General features: G+C 41.7%; 1 protein-coding gene across 1 annotated transcript in view; it reads left to right on the top strand.

Annotated features, from left to right (window-relative positions):
• Nucleotides 1-17,983, top strand: part of MTHFD1L (methylenetetrahydrofolate dehydrogenase (NADP+ dependent) 1 like) — a 154,167-nt gene that overhangs the window by 84,898 nt on the left and 51,286 nt on the right. Inside the window, exons 20-23 of the mRNA XM_015592388.2 lie at nt 8,674-8,813; nt 12,688-12,729; nt 13,418-13,518; nt 14,114-14,291. Of these exons, the coding sequence (XP_015447874.1) occupies nt 8,674-8,813; nt 12,688-12,729; nt 13,418-13,518; nt 14,114-14,291 (461 nt within the window). The remainder of the gene's footprint in view (nt 1-8,673; nt 8,814-12,687; nt 12,730-13,417; nt 13,519-14,113; nt 14,292-17,983) is intronic.

Here is a 17,983-nt window from a genome sequence, read left to right as displayed (position 1 = left end):
GTGTCTGTGATCAATTAACTCCGCAGAGGAAGCGAAGTCTGGCTCCTGAAACTGGAGCGCATCTCTATGGCATTACTGGTATTTTTGAAGTTTTTATTACTACCAAAAATATAGAGTTCCAGTGGACCTATGTCCTTTTTATACTTAGCTTATCTTTTTCCCTTTCCCCAATAACTTTCTCATGTGTTGTATATGATTAATAAACTTCCCCTAATAGGAATAAAAACATTGCCATCAACAAAAACATAAGAAAGAAGGACACATGCCTACTGTCAGTAATAGGGTCATTTTTTTACTGGTTTCTTCTTCCTTTCGATCTCCCAATATGTGCCCAGTTGATCTGTATACTCTATAGAAATTTGACCCTGAAACATTTAATAAAATCAAAGAGGGTCATAGATTAAATAGACAGATCCAAAACAGCTTCAGGATTTAATTTTTTGGTAAAATTTCATAGACTTAAGATGAGCTGTATCCTCAAAATTAATATGTTCTAAATCAAGTTCACTTGTTTTTCAGCTGTAGTAATAATGCTGAGCTTCCCGTGTAGTGAATTTAATAGTTCATCCTGGCTTACTTAGTCTCCTAATAACTGAAAAAAATAATTGAAATTCTCGAAGACTACCCCACCTTGCGCTCAAGTTCAGAATTCTGCTTCTGTGACCTTAAACTCCACTTTCCCTGAGTTTATCTGCAGACAGCTGCAGCCGAATAGACTGTGTTTACGTGGGGTAGAGCAGGGCAGTTTGAAGATTCTAGTTTCCATTTCCTTCAGCCTTGTTCAGGAAGAATAGTCCACAGCACTTCAGAATGAGGTTCCGTCCAGCAAATACCTTGCTTCTTCCTGTACAAAAGTTTTATTTTTATTTCTGATTTGTTGTGAGAAAGTATAGTGATGATTGACTGAAAACTACAGTTTTATTTCCCCCTCTGTTTACAAAAAATTCTTTTGAGGATTAAGTTAGCGAAATCTGCCCGGAGCAGATGTATTTCTTATCTCAGCCCATTTTAAGCCACACTGATTGCGAGGACTAGCTCTTCTGTGAGACCTCTCACAGTTCATAAATTCAAGTTTGTATCCAAAAGTAATGGGAAACTCAATATGTTTTATATATGATATATGTGTTTGTTGCATGTATCATGTCGAGAGAAGAATTATTACCGTTATAAAGTGGCTATGAAACCTGAAAATTCTAATCTTCTGCGTACATGGCCTAAAGGACCCCTTAGTGACATAGCAAGCTGGAAATTCAATTTGCAATTCTGGTGACAACATTCAGGCATGTCAAGTAGCCAGAAACTCAAGGAAGAATTATCTTTGTGCTTTAATTTAATTCTTAGAGTCCAAGGAGTATTTTCCCCAGAGTGAAAACAAAAATGAGAATTTCAGATCCAGAGTATTCTTTGCCTTTTCTCTCGCTGTATGCTGGTGGTAATAACAGGAACAGGCCGTTTGAAAAAGAAAACTGATGCTTGCGATTTAGAGTCGCTCACTTGTTGGAGTCCCAACCAGTGATGGGAGAGCGGACGCCTGGCTGGAGAAGGCTCGGAAGTCCAGTCTGGGGGTCTGACTCAGCCAGTTGGAAGTTGGTGAAATGCCTCCTGGCCGCCAGGAGACCACCTGGTTCTCAGGAGCCCAGGCTGCAGAGCAGGTGTTCTCTGCCTGCGGCCTGTTTCTGCTGGTGTTGGGTACCAGGCCCGGATGGACCTGGGCCTGGGAGCTTCCTCTCTCGAGGGTCTTTCTTCGTTCACCAGTAGAGTCCCTGATGCTGCCCCAGGTGCTGCACTATTGGCAGGTAGACCAGGAACTAAGAGCAGGTCGCGATTCGTCATCCCTAAATGACTTGCTCCAAGAAAGAAAACAAATTTCTGGATTCGGTCCAAAAAAGAAAAAAAAGAAAGAAGGGCATATCATAGTGGCGAAGCCTCCAGATTCCATGCTGTCTGTTACACGGCATGTCCATATCACAGTGAGAGAACCAGTCTGGGCACACCTCTCAGAGTTCAGAAACAGAATTTAGGGCTACTTCTCATAGATCAAAATATCGAAGTGTAAGGTGTGATGATTTTCACTGGTCTCAAAACTTACCAAGCAGTGGAGCTTGAGAAATGCTCCGTGCCCCATTGATATATGGGGCAGGCAGAGACTGCAGTCAGATGGGCCTTGGTTTCAATTAAAGCTCTATCACCTTATAGCTGTGTGACCCTATGCAAACGTTCTAACACTTAACTTCATAAGCTGTAAGCGGAGCAGAAAGATACCTCACAGGTGTTGAAGAGTGAAGTGAGACGGGCGATGCCTAGTACGCTGCCTGGCACGTGGACCGTGCTTAGTAAGCGTCAGTTCTGTGCCTCTCACTGTGCCCCAGTTTCTAACTAGAATAGCTTCTCCCCTTCACATATGTTTCTTCTTGGCAGTAGGACTGACCATTGCCCTTACCTGTGTTGTCCCGTATTGATTTTTTTCTACCCATCGCTCCTTTCTTCCTTATGAAGCTAGTGCAGCAAGTCCCCAGTGAGACGCTACTTTTCGTTGCTGGAACTGCCGTGTTGTAGCGAACGCACTGTTGACACAGCACACGAGACTGTGCTGAACAGAATTTTTACTGGGTTTATTATATATCCAGATCTTATGGTGCGTAAGGTTATCATTAACGTAATAATCTTGTATAGTTTTTTATTCTTGCACCTAATGCATCTGTTACATTCTCAGGAACAATCTCTAGAAAGTTCACGGCCCCTCTGTCATGATGAAACTATAGCAGAGCGTCTCAATCTCTGTTGGCATTTTGAGTGGACAATTCTGGTTTCGGTTTGTGTTTGTTTGTTTGTTTGTTTGTGTGTTTGTTTGTTTGTTGGGGGGGCTGTCCTGTGGATTATATGATGTTTAGCAGCATTCATGGCCTCTGCCTACTAGATGCCAGTTACGACAACCAAAAAATGACTCCAGACATTGCCACATGTCCCCTGGGGGGCAGGATCCGTTCACAACCACTGATCTACAGTGGTTTGTGATTTATGGTTTGTGATTCCATAGAAATGAGTTCAGTAAATGTACTGAAGCAGGAGACCATTCAGAAATAAGTGTGAAACAGAGTTGAATTCAAATTTACCAGCATAATGGTAAATAAATAAAAATTTAAAAATACCCAGGGGAACTCATGTAAGAAAAAACAAAAGGGGAAGGTTTGGAAAGATGTTTTTTTTTCATTAGGTAATTAATTAATCTTTTTCATCTTTGTCATGTTAAAATGGCCCGTTCCCTTGTGTGTTCACCACCCAAAGCCAGAGCTCCTTCCATCACGTGCAGTGAAATATACAGGTGATGTATTACTGAATTGTACACTTGAAACCTGTATAATTATATTAACCAATGTCACGCCAATAAATTAATAAAATAAAATAATAACGGCAAAAAAAATTAAAGTAAAATAAAAAGCGTACCATTTCTTCACTAAATGGAGACATGAGTCCAGGGTTGATTGCTTAAATGCCAGGCAGTATAACAGAGGTTCAGTAATTGGTGGAAGAGAAGAAATGAAGGTTTTTCCTAATGCTAGGATGCGTGTGTTTGATCAAAATTGCTTTTGAGTAGAATGCCAAGCGGCACAGATTGCATAATATAGTAAGGAGAGCTCTGGGCAAGACATCAGAGGGACCTGGGACACCACAGTGGGCGCTTGGCCCACGAAGGTAACAGAAGATGTTAGTTCCCTCGTGGTGCTAGGATTTTTGAACCCATATTTTGTAGGGTCTGCCTGTGAGGCGATGATGTCAAGGCTTTTTCTTTTTCTTTAAATTAGCTGATCAGTGACTACTTATCTGAGTCCTAATTGTCATTGAATTTCAGCTGTACTTTTTTGCGAACTGCTGGTTGGGGACATGATAGAATCATTTGAGATATAAAAATCATTTCTCTGCCGCACTGAAGAATTTCATAGATACCATATGTGCCTCCCAGTAGAGTGTAGTTGTTTGTTTCCGTTTAGTTTGTACAGTGTGACTCAGAATGTCCTAGCAGATCAGTGTGGAAGGCCAGCCACCTGGTTGTCCAATATTGGGTTTTGCTCTCCAGCTGAACCCAGAGCTCTGTTTCCTGTCCAGGTTACTAACAGTATTTGTCCAAATAATTAATCCCTTTCCAACCCAGATCCACTGACACTTCCTTTCTGAGCAGATTATGCGTTTTGACATTTGAATCAAGCCATGCTACAAAATTACTATCTAATAGCTTCTGTGCTCGCACAATAAGAGTATTAGTCAGTGTTTCCTGTTTTCATTCATGCTGAAAGTTGACTGCTGTAACCCCCACATAAAAGAGATTGCCAAGACAAATAATTGCTGTGGCACGTGCAAACATTTTCTTGCAAGCCTTTTTAAATATGCAGCTTTCAGAAGTCTACAGTGCATGCTTTTCAGGAATTCTGAATCACAGAAAGGGTACTTGCTTCGTGACTTAAGAACGAGTCTGTATTAAAATCAATGTTAAATAATTATTCAGCCCATATCGCGTGTAAAATTAAGGACAACAAATACAATGAGGGAATAAATTGCTTATTGTGGATCACAAGGAAAACATACAGGTTTTTCTATGTTTGAAATTCTCAGGAAGTGCCACGGAAATGGAATCTGGCAGTAAAAGTGGCTTGTCCCCTTCTCATACCATGACCCACTGAGACACAGCACTCCATGGAAATCATCATTTGTTGATGGCACCTTATTAAGTGGCCCTAGCTTTTGTATTTACTGATGGTACATCAGCATACCTTTCCCACACTCTGTTTTCCCTTAGAAGCCCGATATTTGAAAATAAATAACATAAAAATGATAATATGAAGTATTTCAGGACAGTTTTCAAAGTATAAGAATTTGGTACTTTCTTCTGTTCACCCCACCCCACCCCCGCACCCCCACATCATTTCCCTTCATATTTCCGTGGCATTTGGAAGCCACAGTCTCTGGACCTTTATTACCATGTCCTGTTTCCTTCCCTGAGGTTCTCCTTGTTACTACTTTTTATTTTCCAATTAGTCTCTTAAAACATGAATTTAAGCTTAGCTAGACTATGTAAACCTTTCAGATGGTCATATCTTTATCAGATATGACAGTTACATCTTTTAGTAAAACCGTTTTGGCATTGCAGAAAAAAAGTATGATAGGGAGGTATAAGAACATTTTAAATTCTGTTTAATTCTGTTCTGTGTGTTTATCTACCTGTCTCCATTGAGTGAGAGCCTTTAGATCATCATTGGTTCCAAGTCCCACTCTGATAGTTTCTTCATATCTTTATTAATTCATTTATATGTGGCGGGTACTGTATTAGGTCTTGGAGATACACAGATGAATGAGATATGGTCCCTGCCCTCCAATGAGAGATGAAACCTAAGTTTAATTAAGGTGCTACATGCAAAGACAGATATGGGCACCACGAGGAAGCAAACCAGAGGGCTAGCAGAGGCAGCTAACTCTGCATGAGAGGACCAGGGCTGTGGCCAGGAAATGGGACATCTGACCTAAGGCCCTCCCTCGCCCATCCCCCACCTCCGTATTTCTCATCCTAGAGAAACCTACTTGTCCCTCAGAGCCTGGCGCTCTCTTGTCAGCTTTCTCCGAACCTCTCGGACAAAATCTGTTCTCTCCAATGCTCTGCTCTCCAGTTCTCTCAAATCCAGTAGCAGATGGTCTCTCTGCCCACATCCTTGGAATGCTTAAGGTTAGGGACCCTGAGACTGGACTTCTGCCACTGAGGAAAATGCCTGGACGTAGCAGGAATTTGACAAATGCTTAAGAATTGAATGTGATTTCTAGCAAATGAGGAGATCTGTTCTTTTGGTGACAATGATGCAGACCATTTTTCTGAGCTCCCATTATGCACCAAAAAGCAGTAACTTAGTACTTTTTACGTGTGTCATCCACTTAGTTCTTCCAACAAAGTCACGTGAGGACTTTTGAGACTGAAATAGAGTAAATAACTCACCAAGTTTGCACAGCGGGGAGGGATTCTGGAATTCTGGATCCCGTCTGTCTGCCTGTCTGTGGTCTCTCTTTGATTCTGACCAGCAGGACAGTCACCTGTAATCTGGCACTAATGGCCTTGCTGTCTTTTTCCCTAATGGAAGCCCAGTCTGTAATGACCTTTAACAAAGTCAACCAGATATTCCTCTTCTGCAGTCCACTACACCACCACCTTGCCAAAGTTAACATTGCTTTTACCAGGGCCACCGCTGGCACAGGGATCGTGACCATCAACCATCATCTCTGGTTTTGACCACTACTAATAAAATCTCTAGAATTGTCCCAAATACTGTATAGAAAGGAATGTCTTCTACTCCAGTGGTTCCCAACTCCTGGCCTGCAGACCGGTACCAGTCCGTGGCCTGTTAGGAACCGGGCCGCACAGCAGGAGGTGACCAGCAGGTGAGCCAGCAAAGCTTCATCTGTATTTGCAGCCGCTCCCCAGCGCTAGCATCACCGGTGGCCTCAGCTCCACTGCAGATCACCAGGCAGTAGATTCTCAGGAGCACCGGTCCCTGGTGCCAGAAAGGTTGAGGACCGCTTGTCTACTTCTTTAAATTGTTCTGCTACATGTCTTGTTCTTAGAAAATATAATAAAGGAAAAAATGACTTGTAGCTATACTCATTCCAAATTGAATATTTTTAAAGGGATATTTTTCAATTTGTCAAAAGCATATCAACGGTCATAAAATTCTTTAACATACTCTGACCTCATACTCTTACCCTTGGGAATTTATTCCAAGAATATAATTTAAAAGAGGTTAAAGCTCATACACACAGATATTTTGCAGCATTATTTGTATTGGAAACAAGCCAAAGGTCCAATAACAAGGGGAACAATTTATAAATCTTGGTACATCAACATAACGAAATTATAAGCTGCCACTTATAATCATAAATTTTGAAAGTTTGTAATACAGCAAGAAAATCTGTGATAATTTTAAAGTAACAGAGTGGAACTACAAAATTCTACCTATTGTATAAAAATTATATGGGCACATGAAGTACTAAAAGGAAACCATAAAGAATTAGATAAACCGTTTGGTGTGTTTAGAGTTTGAAATTATGTGTGACATTTTTGTCGTTTTTATTTCCTTAATTCTTTTTAAAATATGTGTATACAGGGAATGCTAGGGACAGAGATCTTCATTTGTTCTCATTTGAAATATTTTGTTTTTATCTCACTAAATTTTTTTACTGTAATTCCTGTCTCTGCCGTAAATTATGGTCTTGGTTGTACTGTCAGCATATAGAGTAGTATATTTCATAAACATTTCGTTTCTATTACATTAATAGTATTCCTTTCCTAGAGCAGTGTGCTTCTCAAATTTTAATGGGCATTCATCTCACCTGGAGATCTTATTAAAATGCTGATTTTGACCCACTAGGTCTGGGGTAAGGCCTGAGATTCTGCATTTCTAATAAACCTCCAGGTGGCGCTGGTGCTGCTGGTCCCAGAGCGCATGCTCCCGTGTGTGTTGACGACTGCTGCTGACCCGCATCGGTGGCGTTGTCTTGGAAAGCAGCATTAGACATTCTCTCTGCTTCCTCCACGCTTGTCACAGTAACAGATCTAGCAATTTGGGGATGCCGAAAGATGAGTGCTGTCGGGGAGGAAAAACTTCTCCGCTCCTCCGAATTCTTCCGGCTGATTTAAGAAGCAAATTGACATGTGACAGATTAACAGGAACAAATCAAGTTTAATTTCGTACATGCGCGGGCTCCATAAGAATATGGGGCTCACAGGCAGTCAGTCATTGGGGGTTTATATGCCATTCTGACCTAAGGAGAAGGGGCGGGAGTCTGAGACTTCAAAGGAGAGGAGAGCAGTTCACATGGGGATGGAAAAACAAATGTTTGCTGGGCCATGCAGAGACGGTGGGATGGAGAGGACTTTGGTACCCAAGCACTGTGGATTGTCCCCTACCAACCTAGCCCATATTCTTTGTAGATAGCTCTGGTGATAATGTTCTTCCTGGACAAGGCCCTTTTCTGTAAATTCTTTTAGTTAAGGGGGAAGTAAAAATCTCTTCCTGAGCCTTTTGGATCGCAGTCGTTTTAAGCTCAAAATAATCTACATGCCAGGATGGCACATTCTGGAGAGACTCGTTGTGAACCCCGATAGTGTCTCTGTGGTTATGGAATAAAGATGCTATCATATCAAGCCTGATGATCAACCTCCTAAAGCCACTCAACTAACTTGAATTTTGTCAGTCAGCAGAAATGACCAAGTGGCACTAAAATAAATGAGTCTACGAGTCTAGAATATAAGGAGTGAGAAAGGATTTTCTATGGTAATTATGCTAGCAGTGTTCTTTGATTCAATTTGGAACCTGATTAAAACGTTGAAAATCCCAGTTGAATAAAGACAAGCTATGTTCAGAGTTATACCAGGAAAAAAAAAATCGAGACTTTGGCCAAGGCACAGTGGTGTGAAGTAGAGAGCCATCTTTTTAGGGAACATAGAAGCAGAACATTTTCTGCAACTGGAGGGAAATCAGTTTACCTTTGCGTATGAGCAAGGTGCAGGGCTGTGTAGTAACCTGGACGTGACGGGGAATTTAAGCTCTCCTTTGAATCCGAACCGGACCGATGATTGCCAGACCCTACTATTGTTTTTAGAGGATAACAGCAACTTTCCAACTTGATTCTCCACAGTGACTGAAGCTGGCTTCGGTGCCGACATTGGCATGGAGAAATTCTTCAACATCAAGTGTCGAGCTTCTGGCTTGGTGCCCAACGTAGTCGTGTTGGTGGCAACAGTGCGAGCTCTGAAGATGCACGGAGGCGGGCCAAGTGTAAGTCTCGTACTCCCTAGTTAAAAAAAAATGTTTTTAATTAAGATAAAGCAGAACATAGCATTTGAAACATTGAAACCTGCTTAATAATTCCAGTCTTCTGTCATGTCTTTCTCTTTTTATATAAATCGCCATGATAGGACCCTTAGAGTTTAGTAATACTTACAAAGTTATTTCTGTGTAGCGTTTTGGAAAGGAGCATAACGTAACCACTTTTTAGTCCTAAGATTCATATCTGAAACTCATATTAACATTTTATAACCCCACGGTAATGGGAAGGTAGAGGCTCTGGTTCCTGAATAGAGCACATGCGGATTAGAGTGATCGCTCTTGTGAGTGAAATTATTCAGTGTTTCTACAGATAGCTTTTTGGTTCACTGATGCTACATCTCATCAGATTTCATCTAGAACTATGTTCCTTCTGTTTCTGTTTATTGTGACTTCATTCTATAATTGTTATGGCACTGGATTATGTCTAAGAGCTTTTCTGAGAAAACAAATTCTGTTTTAAGATTTTTAAAGACTTTCGATGTTAACTTATATTATTATATATAGAATTTATCATTTCCACAGTAAAGGTATATTGTTTTTCTTTTTTTATTTTTATATGTTCTCAAAGGAAGAATACGAACTAATATACTGATTGTTTTTGAAATAGTATAATTTGGAGTGGCTTTGTCATTTACACTATTGATATATGTTAGACAAACTGCCAGGTCTGATTGCTTAATTGGTATACTGTTTTCACAAAAGTTACATAATTAACGACTGTTACATAGCAAAACAAATAACAGGTTTGCCATCATGAAACACTTTAATGTGCATAGTTTAATCATCTTCGCAACTCTTTGTCCTAAGAGAGGCAGACATTATTTGATACCGTTTTACAGATGAGGAAGTTGAGGTTTGAGGGTTTAGGGGATGTATGGCATGTTACCAGATCAGCAGAGAGCCAGATATGAAGGCCGTCACCTAGAGACAATCCTCCTATTCTGTCCACTGTGCAGAGCTGCATGTTAATGTAGAATAAGCAGTTTCTGAACCCCAAATCCCCCCGTAATACCAGACACGTGAGCACTTCATTTTAGCCTGTAGTTTCACCATTATTTCAAATGGAAGATTGACATAACACATAAAGTATTAAATCCTAAAGAGTTCTGATTTTGCTCAAAACACCACTTGTTGCTACGTAAATCACTCCTGGACTTTAGACTTTGACTCTATATACCAGCTTCTATTTTCAAAAAACTATTTCTGCCAATATAAGATGCATTTGAAATTCTTTCTCTATTTTGCACCCTGAAAATGATAAAATCAAAGGACTTTAGTTCTGGAAAGGGTTAAGAGATTGTCTAGCCGGTTCAGTCTTTATAAAGATAAAGTTACTGAGATGGAGAAAGACTCGGTGGCTTGCTTATTATCGCATCTATTTAGGGACTAATCAAATGCAAATCCAGGGTCTCTTGGCTTCTAGTCTAATACTTTTTTCCACCCTGTAGTCTCTGTCTTATAACAGTTCTCTACATAAGTTATAATCCTGTTCAGTTCATCTTCATGTATGTGCTCTGTTTTACAATGGCTGCATTTTCTGCTCACTTCCATCTTGCACTCGAAGCCATGGTTCCATGCCAGCGATGACTGTAACAGGCTCAAGCTTAATAGGCCCAGATAAACGTGGAGGATAATACAATGGGAGGATCAGGAAGCCGGGAGAGGCTCCAGTAGCACCTTCTGCATCATATTTTATGAATGTCTATACGTATATCTCCCTTCTCGACTTCGAATTCCTTGAGATTAAGGACTGTGTCTTATTAATTTGTATATCCCTAGTGCCTGGCATAGTCTGTATCCAGGAAATGTTTTCCATAATTGAATAATAAATGAGCTTTCATCTTCTTAATCCTCTATTCCATATTATCCATCTCCGTGTCATTCCTTCTTTCTTGAATCAACTCATTTTTGATCCATTGTAATTTCTGCTTCCTTTGCTGTCATTACACAAATAACCGTGGCTGCGTCTTATGTTTATTTAGCTTGATTTTTTTTTTTTTCCGTAATGTTTGCAGTGGAAAATCCCGTGACCCTTGAACTTGCCCATTTTAGCCCCAATCATTTTAAATTTATATCCTGTCTTCCAAAGTACTGACCGTTCTTGGTGCAATATAAGAACTAATATTCTGTTATACTTTTTAATCCATGTTTTTATTTCACAATTAGTTCTGTAAACCCATTGTGTTAACAAGGGCTCTCTAGAACCAATAAGATGTGTATTTACATAAAAGTATTTATTGTAAGGAATTGGCTCGTATAGTTATGGAGGCTGACAAGTCTAAAATATGTAGAGTGAGCCAGCAGGCTAGAGACTCAGGAGAGCCAGATATTCCAGTCCTGATGTAAAGGCAATCCGCAGGAGAATTTTCTCTCGCAGAGAGTCTCTATGTTCTAGTCAGAAATTTCAACTGATTGGATGTGGCCCACCAAAAGGATGGGGGACAATCTGCTTTACTCAGAGTGCACCAATTTAAATGTTATTCTCGTTCAAAGAATGCCCTCACAGATACACCCCAAATAATGTTTGACCAAATATTTCGGCACCCTGTGCCCCAAACTGACACACAGAATTAACCATGATACCCATTATTACTGATTTTTAGTGTGTGGTGCAATGACTAGTTGAAATTGCATTTTTTCTATGTTAGTAACCAGTTAGCCTAACATTACTTATTTAAATAGTCCCTCCTTCTGATCTTCAATCAATCTCTTCATCGATTTAGGTCTTTTAATTGTATTTTAATGAAGACTTACAGTTTATTCCACAAAGGGCTTCTGCATTCTTTCATAGATTTTTCTTACGTACTTTTATATTTTTAAAAAGTTTGACAAGAATCTTATATATTGCTTTTATATACAACGACCTCTCTAAATTCTTTTTCTTAGTCGAGGTATAATGGACATATAACATTATATTGAAAAATTATCACAATAAGATCAGCAATACTTTGTTGGATTTTTAATCTAGCCTTTTAGTTGTTCCAACTGAAAAGTTCACTCAGTGTTTTAGTCTACACTACTGCTAGAAAAATCCATCTGAAAATACCTGGTTTTCACACGCTATCAAAAACAATGTCACAGAGGTAACTTCTTTTTAAAGGATTTCTAATATTCTAATATTCCCTCTTCCACTGAGAGGAGATTAAGCCACCACATCCTCAGTGAATGAAAATGTTTTCTAGTGTTTCTCACCAAAACGAGTAGCAGGCCATCGACAAAAACAGTGTGGGATTGTAGAAAGGTACTAAATTGGGGTTTCAGAACCCTATTGCATTCAAGTCCACGTTCAGCCTCTCGCCTGCTCTGTGACCTTGGAAAGACACTTGCCTTCTTTCAACTTTGGGTTCCTCATCTTTAAACTGCCCTGCCAGCCTGATACAGCCAAAAAAGGGGGAAAGTAATGGCATTACTTTAAAATGATTTAGAATTTATTTAGAAATGATGATGCACTCTGTATAAATTGGGTATTAATTATATTATAAATTCCGTTTTATGCTAGGATAATGGGCAACAGTACAACAGTTCTCAATATTGGCTCAAATTAGAATTGCCTGGAGAAGTATTTAAACATTATTGACCCGGGGTCTCGCTCCCAGAAATCCTGCTTTAATTGGTCTGGGTGGAGCCCAGATATCAGTGTTTTTGAAAAGCTTCCCACAAGACCATGTTCAGCCAGAGCTGCCATTTACTTGTTTAAAAGTACAAAATGTGCTTTCAAGTGTACCGTCTCCCAAAGTGAGTATGATTTGTTTTTCTTCCAAATCTTGATCGATTAGAGTAAGCATTTTAACGAAGTTATTCTTAATTTTGTCTCTTATCTCAGGTAACTGCTGGCGTCCCTCTTAAGAAAGAATATACTGAGGAGGTAAGAGTGACTGTTTTCAAGGCTTAAGTGAAGAATCATTCAGACCCAGTTAACCACCGGCATATAGCTGAAATTCAGTGGATGAGTCCACCCCCAGGGACCTCTTAGAATGGTGCTTTTCTAATAATCCTAGAGGAAATGGTCAGGGGCCGGGATACAGTTCATTCAGTTAAATTAACTCTTCAATCTTGAGAAATACCAGCCGTGGTCTTCACCTACTGTTTCCTACCCACCCCCCAATCCCGCCCCCAGCTCACAGTGTCCAGCACCAAAACAAACATAAAGCTTATACCCGTGTATTCTTTAGAGGTGGAAAACATGACTTTTGGAGGATATACAGTTAGCCTATGACTTGCATGAGCTACTGACTCCCTTCTGTAAATATTTAGATATACTGACAACAGTACCTCTTAACTCCTACAGGTGGCACCAGGGGCTCAAGCAGGGAGTCGCTGGGCAGTGCCCCCGCCGCCCCCGCCCGCCCTCCTGGGCCTTGTGCCTTCTTGTCTACCAGCCTGCAGGGCATGGGCACATTACTAATGTCCTAGCCACTAGCCAGCTGCAGAAATCACTGCCTGGCTCAAGACCCAAATATGCCATTGGATGCCAAACTTGCCACAGTGGCCCTGCCAGTTTAGTTTGGCAGGTGTGGCGGGAAGCGGTACAGGAGGGTCTGGTTTTCTTACAGAACATCCAGCTGGTGGCGGACGGCTGCTGTAACCTCCAGAAGCAGATTCAGATCGCTCAGCTCTTTGGGGTCCCCGTCGTCGTGGCTCTGAATGTCTTCAAGTAAGTCAGCCTCCTACTTTCAATGCGGCCATCGCGCTGGGCCACCCCATAAACCAGATTTGTGTCTTGGGGATGTTTGGTCTTTTCTCTGCTTCATCTAAAAGTATATAGACATAGTTTGCTCTTTCTGTCGGTTTGGTTTGGTTTGGTTTGGTTTGGTTTGGTTTGGGTTGGTTTGGGTTGGTTTGATTTGATTTGGATTGATTTCATTTCAACAGAAGCATTCTCAAATGTTACTAGGGAATGAAATTGTATAGAGTGACTTACTATCTCTTTGGCTTTTTTCTTCTTTTTTTTTTTTTTTTTAATTTTACCCACCATTTCTGTCTGAAAGACTGTGGATGATCAAAGGGATATGTTATGGAATTTTCTCAAGAAAACTCTTAACAACTTGAAATATTCGAGTCATGTTGGAGAGGATTTTTTCCCCCATGCTTTTATTTAAGTCTGATTTATTTAAACACGATGTAACCACTTTTGATGTTTAAAATATATTCAGTGTTAGGGAGCAAAGTTCTGTATAAACAGTTAGTCTTTCTTTAAAAACATCACTAAATGAATACAGATGCAAAACCACAAACGTTTTCATCACTAGGACCGACACCCGCGCCGAGATTGACTTAGTGTGTGAGCTTGCGAAGCGGGCTGGCGCCTTCGATGCTGTCCCCTGCCATCACTGGTCGATTGGTGGGAAAGGGTCAGTGGACCTGGCTTGGGCTGTGAGAGAAGCTGCAAGTAAGAGAAGTCGTTTTCAGTTCCTGTATGATGTTCAGGTAAGGTCCCACAGCAGTGATAAGGGTGGCTAACATTTCCTGCACCTGAACTGTGAGCCTGGCCAGTGCTGAAAGCTTTTGCATAGCTTTCCCCATTTAATCCTCAACGACAACCCACAAGCAGATAAGGAGGCGGAAGGAAAGAGAGGCTAAGCCATCTGACAAGGCCATGTTACCAAGGACCGCCCAGCTCCTTGCCCCAAAGCCGGTGCTTTTGAAGGCTACACTCTATTTCCAAATAGCAAGTGTCAGTAAGGAGGGGCCTTGGAGAATCACGGTCAACACAGTTTGCACAGAAACAAGACTTTTGAGCAACTTCGTAAGGCTTATGAAGTCATGGGCCATATTTTCTTTGTCCATTTCTGCTGTAGCTCTTTTCCCTCAATTTGGGAAAAGCTCATTTCCTGAGCTACGTCTAGTATATTTTTTTAAATGTTTTAATTGTAAAATACCCGTAACAAAATTTACCATCTTTACCATTTTTAGGTGTACAGTTCCGCAGTATTAACTACTTTCACGTTGTTGTCCAACCCCCATCCCTCTCTGTGGCTCTTTTTATCTTGTAAAACCAGAACCCTGTCCCCACTAAACAGTACGTCCCCATTCCCCATTCCCCATTCCTGTCTGCCCCTGGCGGCCACCACGCCGCTTCCATGGCCACGAGGGTGACTGCGTATCTCATGAGTAAAACCATGCGGCGTTCGTCTTTTTGCGACTGGCTTATTCACTGTCTGTTTTGGGCTACTGTAGCAGAATACCACAGACTGGGCGCTTATAAACGGGAATTTATTTCTCACAGTTTTGGAGGCTGGAAAGTCTGAGATCGAGGTGCTGGCACGTTCAATGTCCGGCGAGGGTGTTCTCACGGCATCCTCACTTGGTGGCCGTGGTGAGGGGTCTCTGTAGCGGCTCTTTCATAAGGACATTAACTCCATTCGTGACGGCTCTGCCTTCATGGCCTAATCACCCCCAGAGTCCCCACCCCTAATTCTACTACCTTGGGGATTAAACTTAAACATGAATTTCAGGGGATCTGATTCAGTCTAAAGCATTCACTTAACATAATGTCGTCAAGATTCATTCATGTTATTGCATATGTCAGAATTTTCTTTCTTTTTAAAGCCGAATAATGTTCCATTTATGCGTATACCACATTTTGTTTATCCATTCATCCGTGGCTGTCCACCTAGGTTGCTTTTACTCTCAGCTATTGTAAATGATGCTGCTATGAACATGTGTATAAAAATACTTCTTCCTTACTCTGCTTTCAATTCTTTGGGGTATATACCCAGACATAGAATTGCTAGATCGTCTGGTATATTTTTAAATGTATCTGGATAATGAGCCTTCACTAAGGAAACCCGAACCTCCTAGGACCTCGTGTTTGTCCTCAGTTTACCCCCGTAAACATCTCCGTTCTGAATTCTGTGGCTCCAGCTCTGTTGGATTTGTCCCCAAAGGTCAGCCTCGAGCTGATTGCTTCTTCTCTATCCCTCTGTCCCTCGCAAATTCTTTTGGTCTCTCAGACGTCACATCATTCCTCTTTCCTTTTCATATGGCAGAGACCAAAAGCGTGAGTAGAGAGAGGGCGAAACCACGTACCCTGTAAGTCTGGAGTCACATCAACGAGATCATGGTGTTGACTCTATTGTGAAGGCCCCTCTGGAGGAGAGCTTTTTGAGGGCCAGGCGTAATGGGCACTTTGCACATGTTAACTTCTTTAATCCTAACATCCCTCTTAGGGAGGAATTGCTGCTCTCCCGCTCCCCATTTTATAGATAAGGAAACTAAAACAGAAAGAGATCAAGTAACCTGCTCAGCGTCCCATAGCCAGGAAGAGGCGGAGTTGGGAGGGTATCTAAAAAGATGGAGGCCATCATCTTGCTCTGCCCTTCAGAATTCAGTACTGTGTTCAAAAGTGGGGGCGGGGGGGAGGACACTACTTAAAGGGACAGTAACTGCGTGACCCACCTGAAGAGGAAACGTGAGTGATGGGCACGGAATCTATGCCAAATGAGAGAGATTGTAGGCACTCAGTAAATATTCATGCAAAGAAAGATTTCAGGAATGAATTGGGGCGATTAGCCTAGAACGGAGTTTGTTGTGTTGTAAAGCCATTTTATGAACAAAGGACTAGAATATGCTGGGTTACAGAAGTGGTAGAGATCAATAGGGGGGAGACTCGGGTTCGACATGAAGAAATATACCCTAATTAGAAGGTGCACGTTCTTCACCCTGGGGATGTTAAGCGTGAGATAGACGCAGCCCTGCAGTGGGCACGTCAGGCGTGTTGAAGCCGGTCAGTTGGTGGCTGACCGCAGTGATCTCATATTCCCCCCTGCACCTTGCTGCCCAGGGGAACCTTGCCGGGGTGTCCACAGCGTCCAGCACAGTCCTCAGCCCTTTACACAAACCCCCGTTAGGGAACTCACTCTCCCTGGCCTGCTCCCAGTGCCTCAGACCATTGCCACATGATCGTGAAGCACCCCACTGAGTGGCAGAAGCAGTGGTTTTTAATAACTGATTTCATAAAGTGTGTCTTTTTCAAGAGAACCATCCCAGATGAAAAGGTCAGTAAATAGAAGAAATGTTTCTGAGTTATGCTGTCTCATACATGCGTACTCAACCTAAGATGAACCCTTTTCGTTTCCACCGATACCTTAATTTTTTTTTCCTGAATTTTCATTCTTCATGGAGATAATGCTGTTAAAAATGTCTGCTTCCCTGTGGAAAGTGGGAAAATTTATAATACTGTGGTCTGAAGTCCTATAGTTGATAGGTGGCCTCGAGGCCAGAATTCTTGCCTCCATTGCCAACTTACTCTGCTCCGTTTTCTTGTGATACAGAAATTAGATTCGAGCTGCATAATTGCTTATTAGATAATCAGCTTCTTGCTGCACGACAGTTTGTGCAGAGCTGTTGCTGCTCTGGCCACTTCATACCGCCTCCTTTGTAGCCGTGACCTTCACACTGGCAAGACGATGGTAGATGACATGAGCCCATTACAGTCTCCTCTCGTAACCCTGTAGAAATCGGAATTCGTTGGTGCAGTCAGTAACAGAGCTCACACTTTCTTTTTTCCTCATTTCCTGCATAGTCGGTGCTGATGGACTGAGTAACGGTTTTCTCGAAACCTTTTCTGTTCCCTTTCTTTTTCCCCACTGACTGACCTTTGGCGGTCGGCAGCTTGGTAGTTGTGGGATTGCTCTACAGGAAGAAAGAAGGGTTGAAATGTTTTGGGATGAATCACGCTGCTGCCTTTACTCCTCAGTGCAAACTGGGCTTCTGTGTGCCTTTTGCGACCTCCCCCGACTCTAGGCCACCAAGAATGCATTCAGTACTGGATTGATGGCATCTAATTTCCTGCTCCACCCCCACCCCAGTCTTGTGTTACAGAAGAAAGACACCTGAGATCGATCACTTAGAGGAAGTTGAAATAGAGTGGGAGCACGAGGCATGATTGCTTTCAGGGTGGGGGAAAGAAATCATCTCAAAACCCCCATGGAAAGAGGAACAGCTGGAGAGAAATAGAAATAACTGACCTCAGAGACACGGAGCGCAGACAGCAGCTGGTCGGTCGCAAGGCTTGATGGTGCAGACCAGCCCGCAGTCAGAGCAGGAAACCAGCTTCACTGCTGACTTGGGGTCTATGCTAAACTTTATAGAAAATTGAGTTAAGCAGCCACTGTTCT

Source organism: Pteropus alecto, unplaced genomic scaffold (assembly GCF_000325575.1).
Source record: "Pteropus alecto unplaced genomic scaffold, ASM32557v1 scaffold176, whole genome shotgun sequence".
NCBI classification, from domain to species: Eukaryota; Metazoa; Chordata; class Mammalia; order Chiroptera; family Pteropodidae; genus Pteropus; species Pteropus alecto.
The sequence above is the reverse complement of the archived record's forward strand: the minus strand, read 5'-3'. Positions and strand labels throughout refer to the sequence as shown.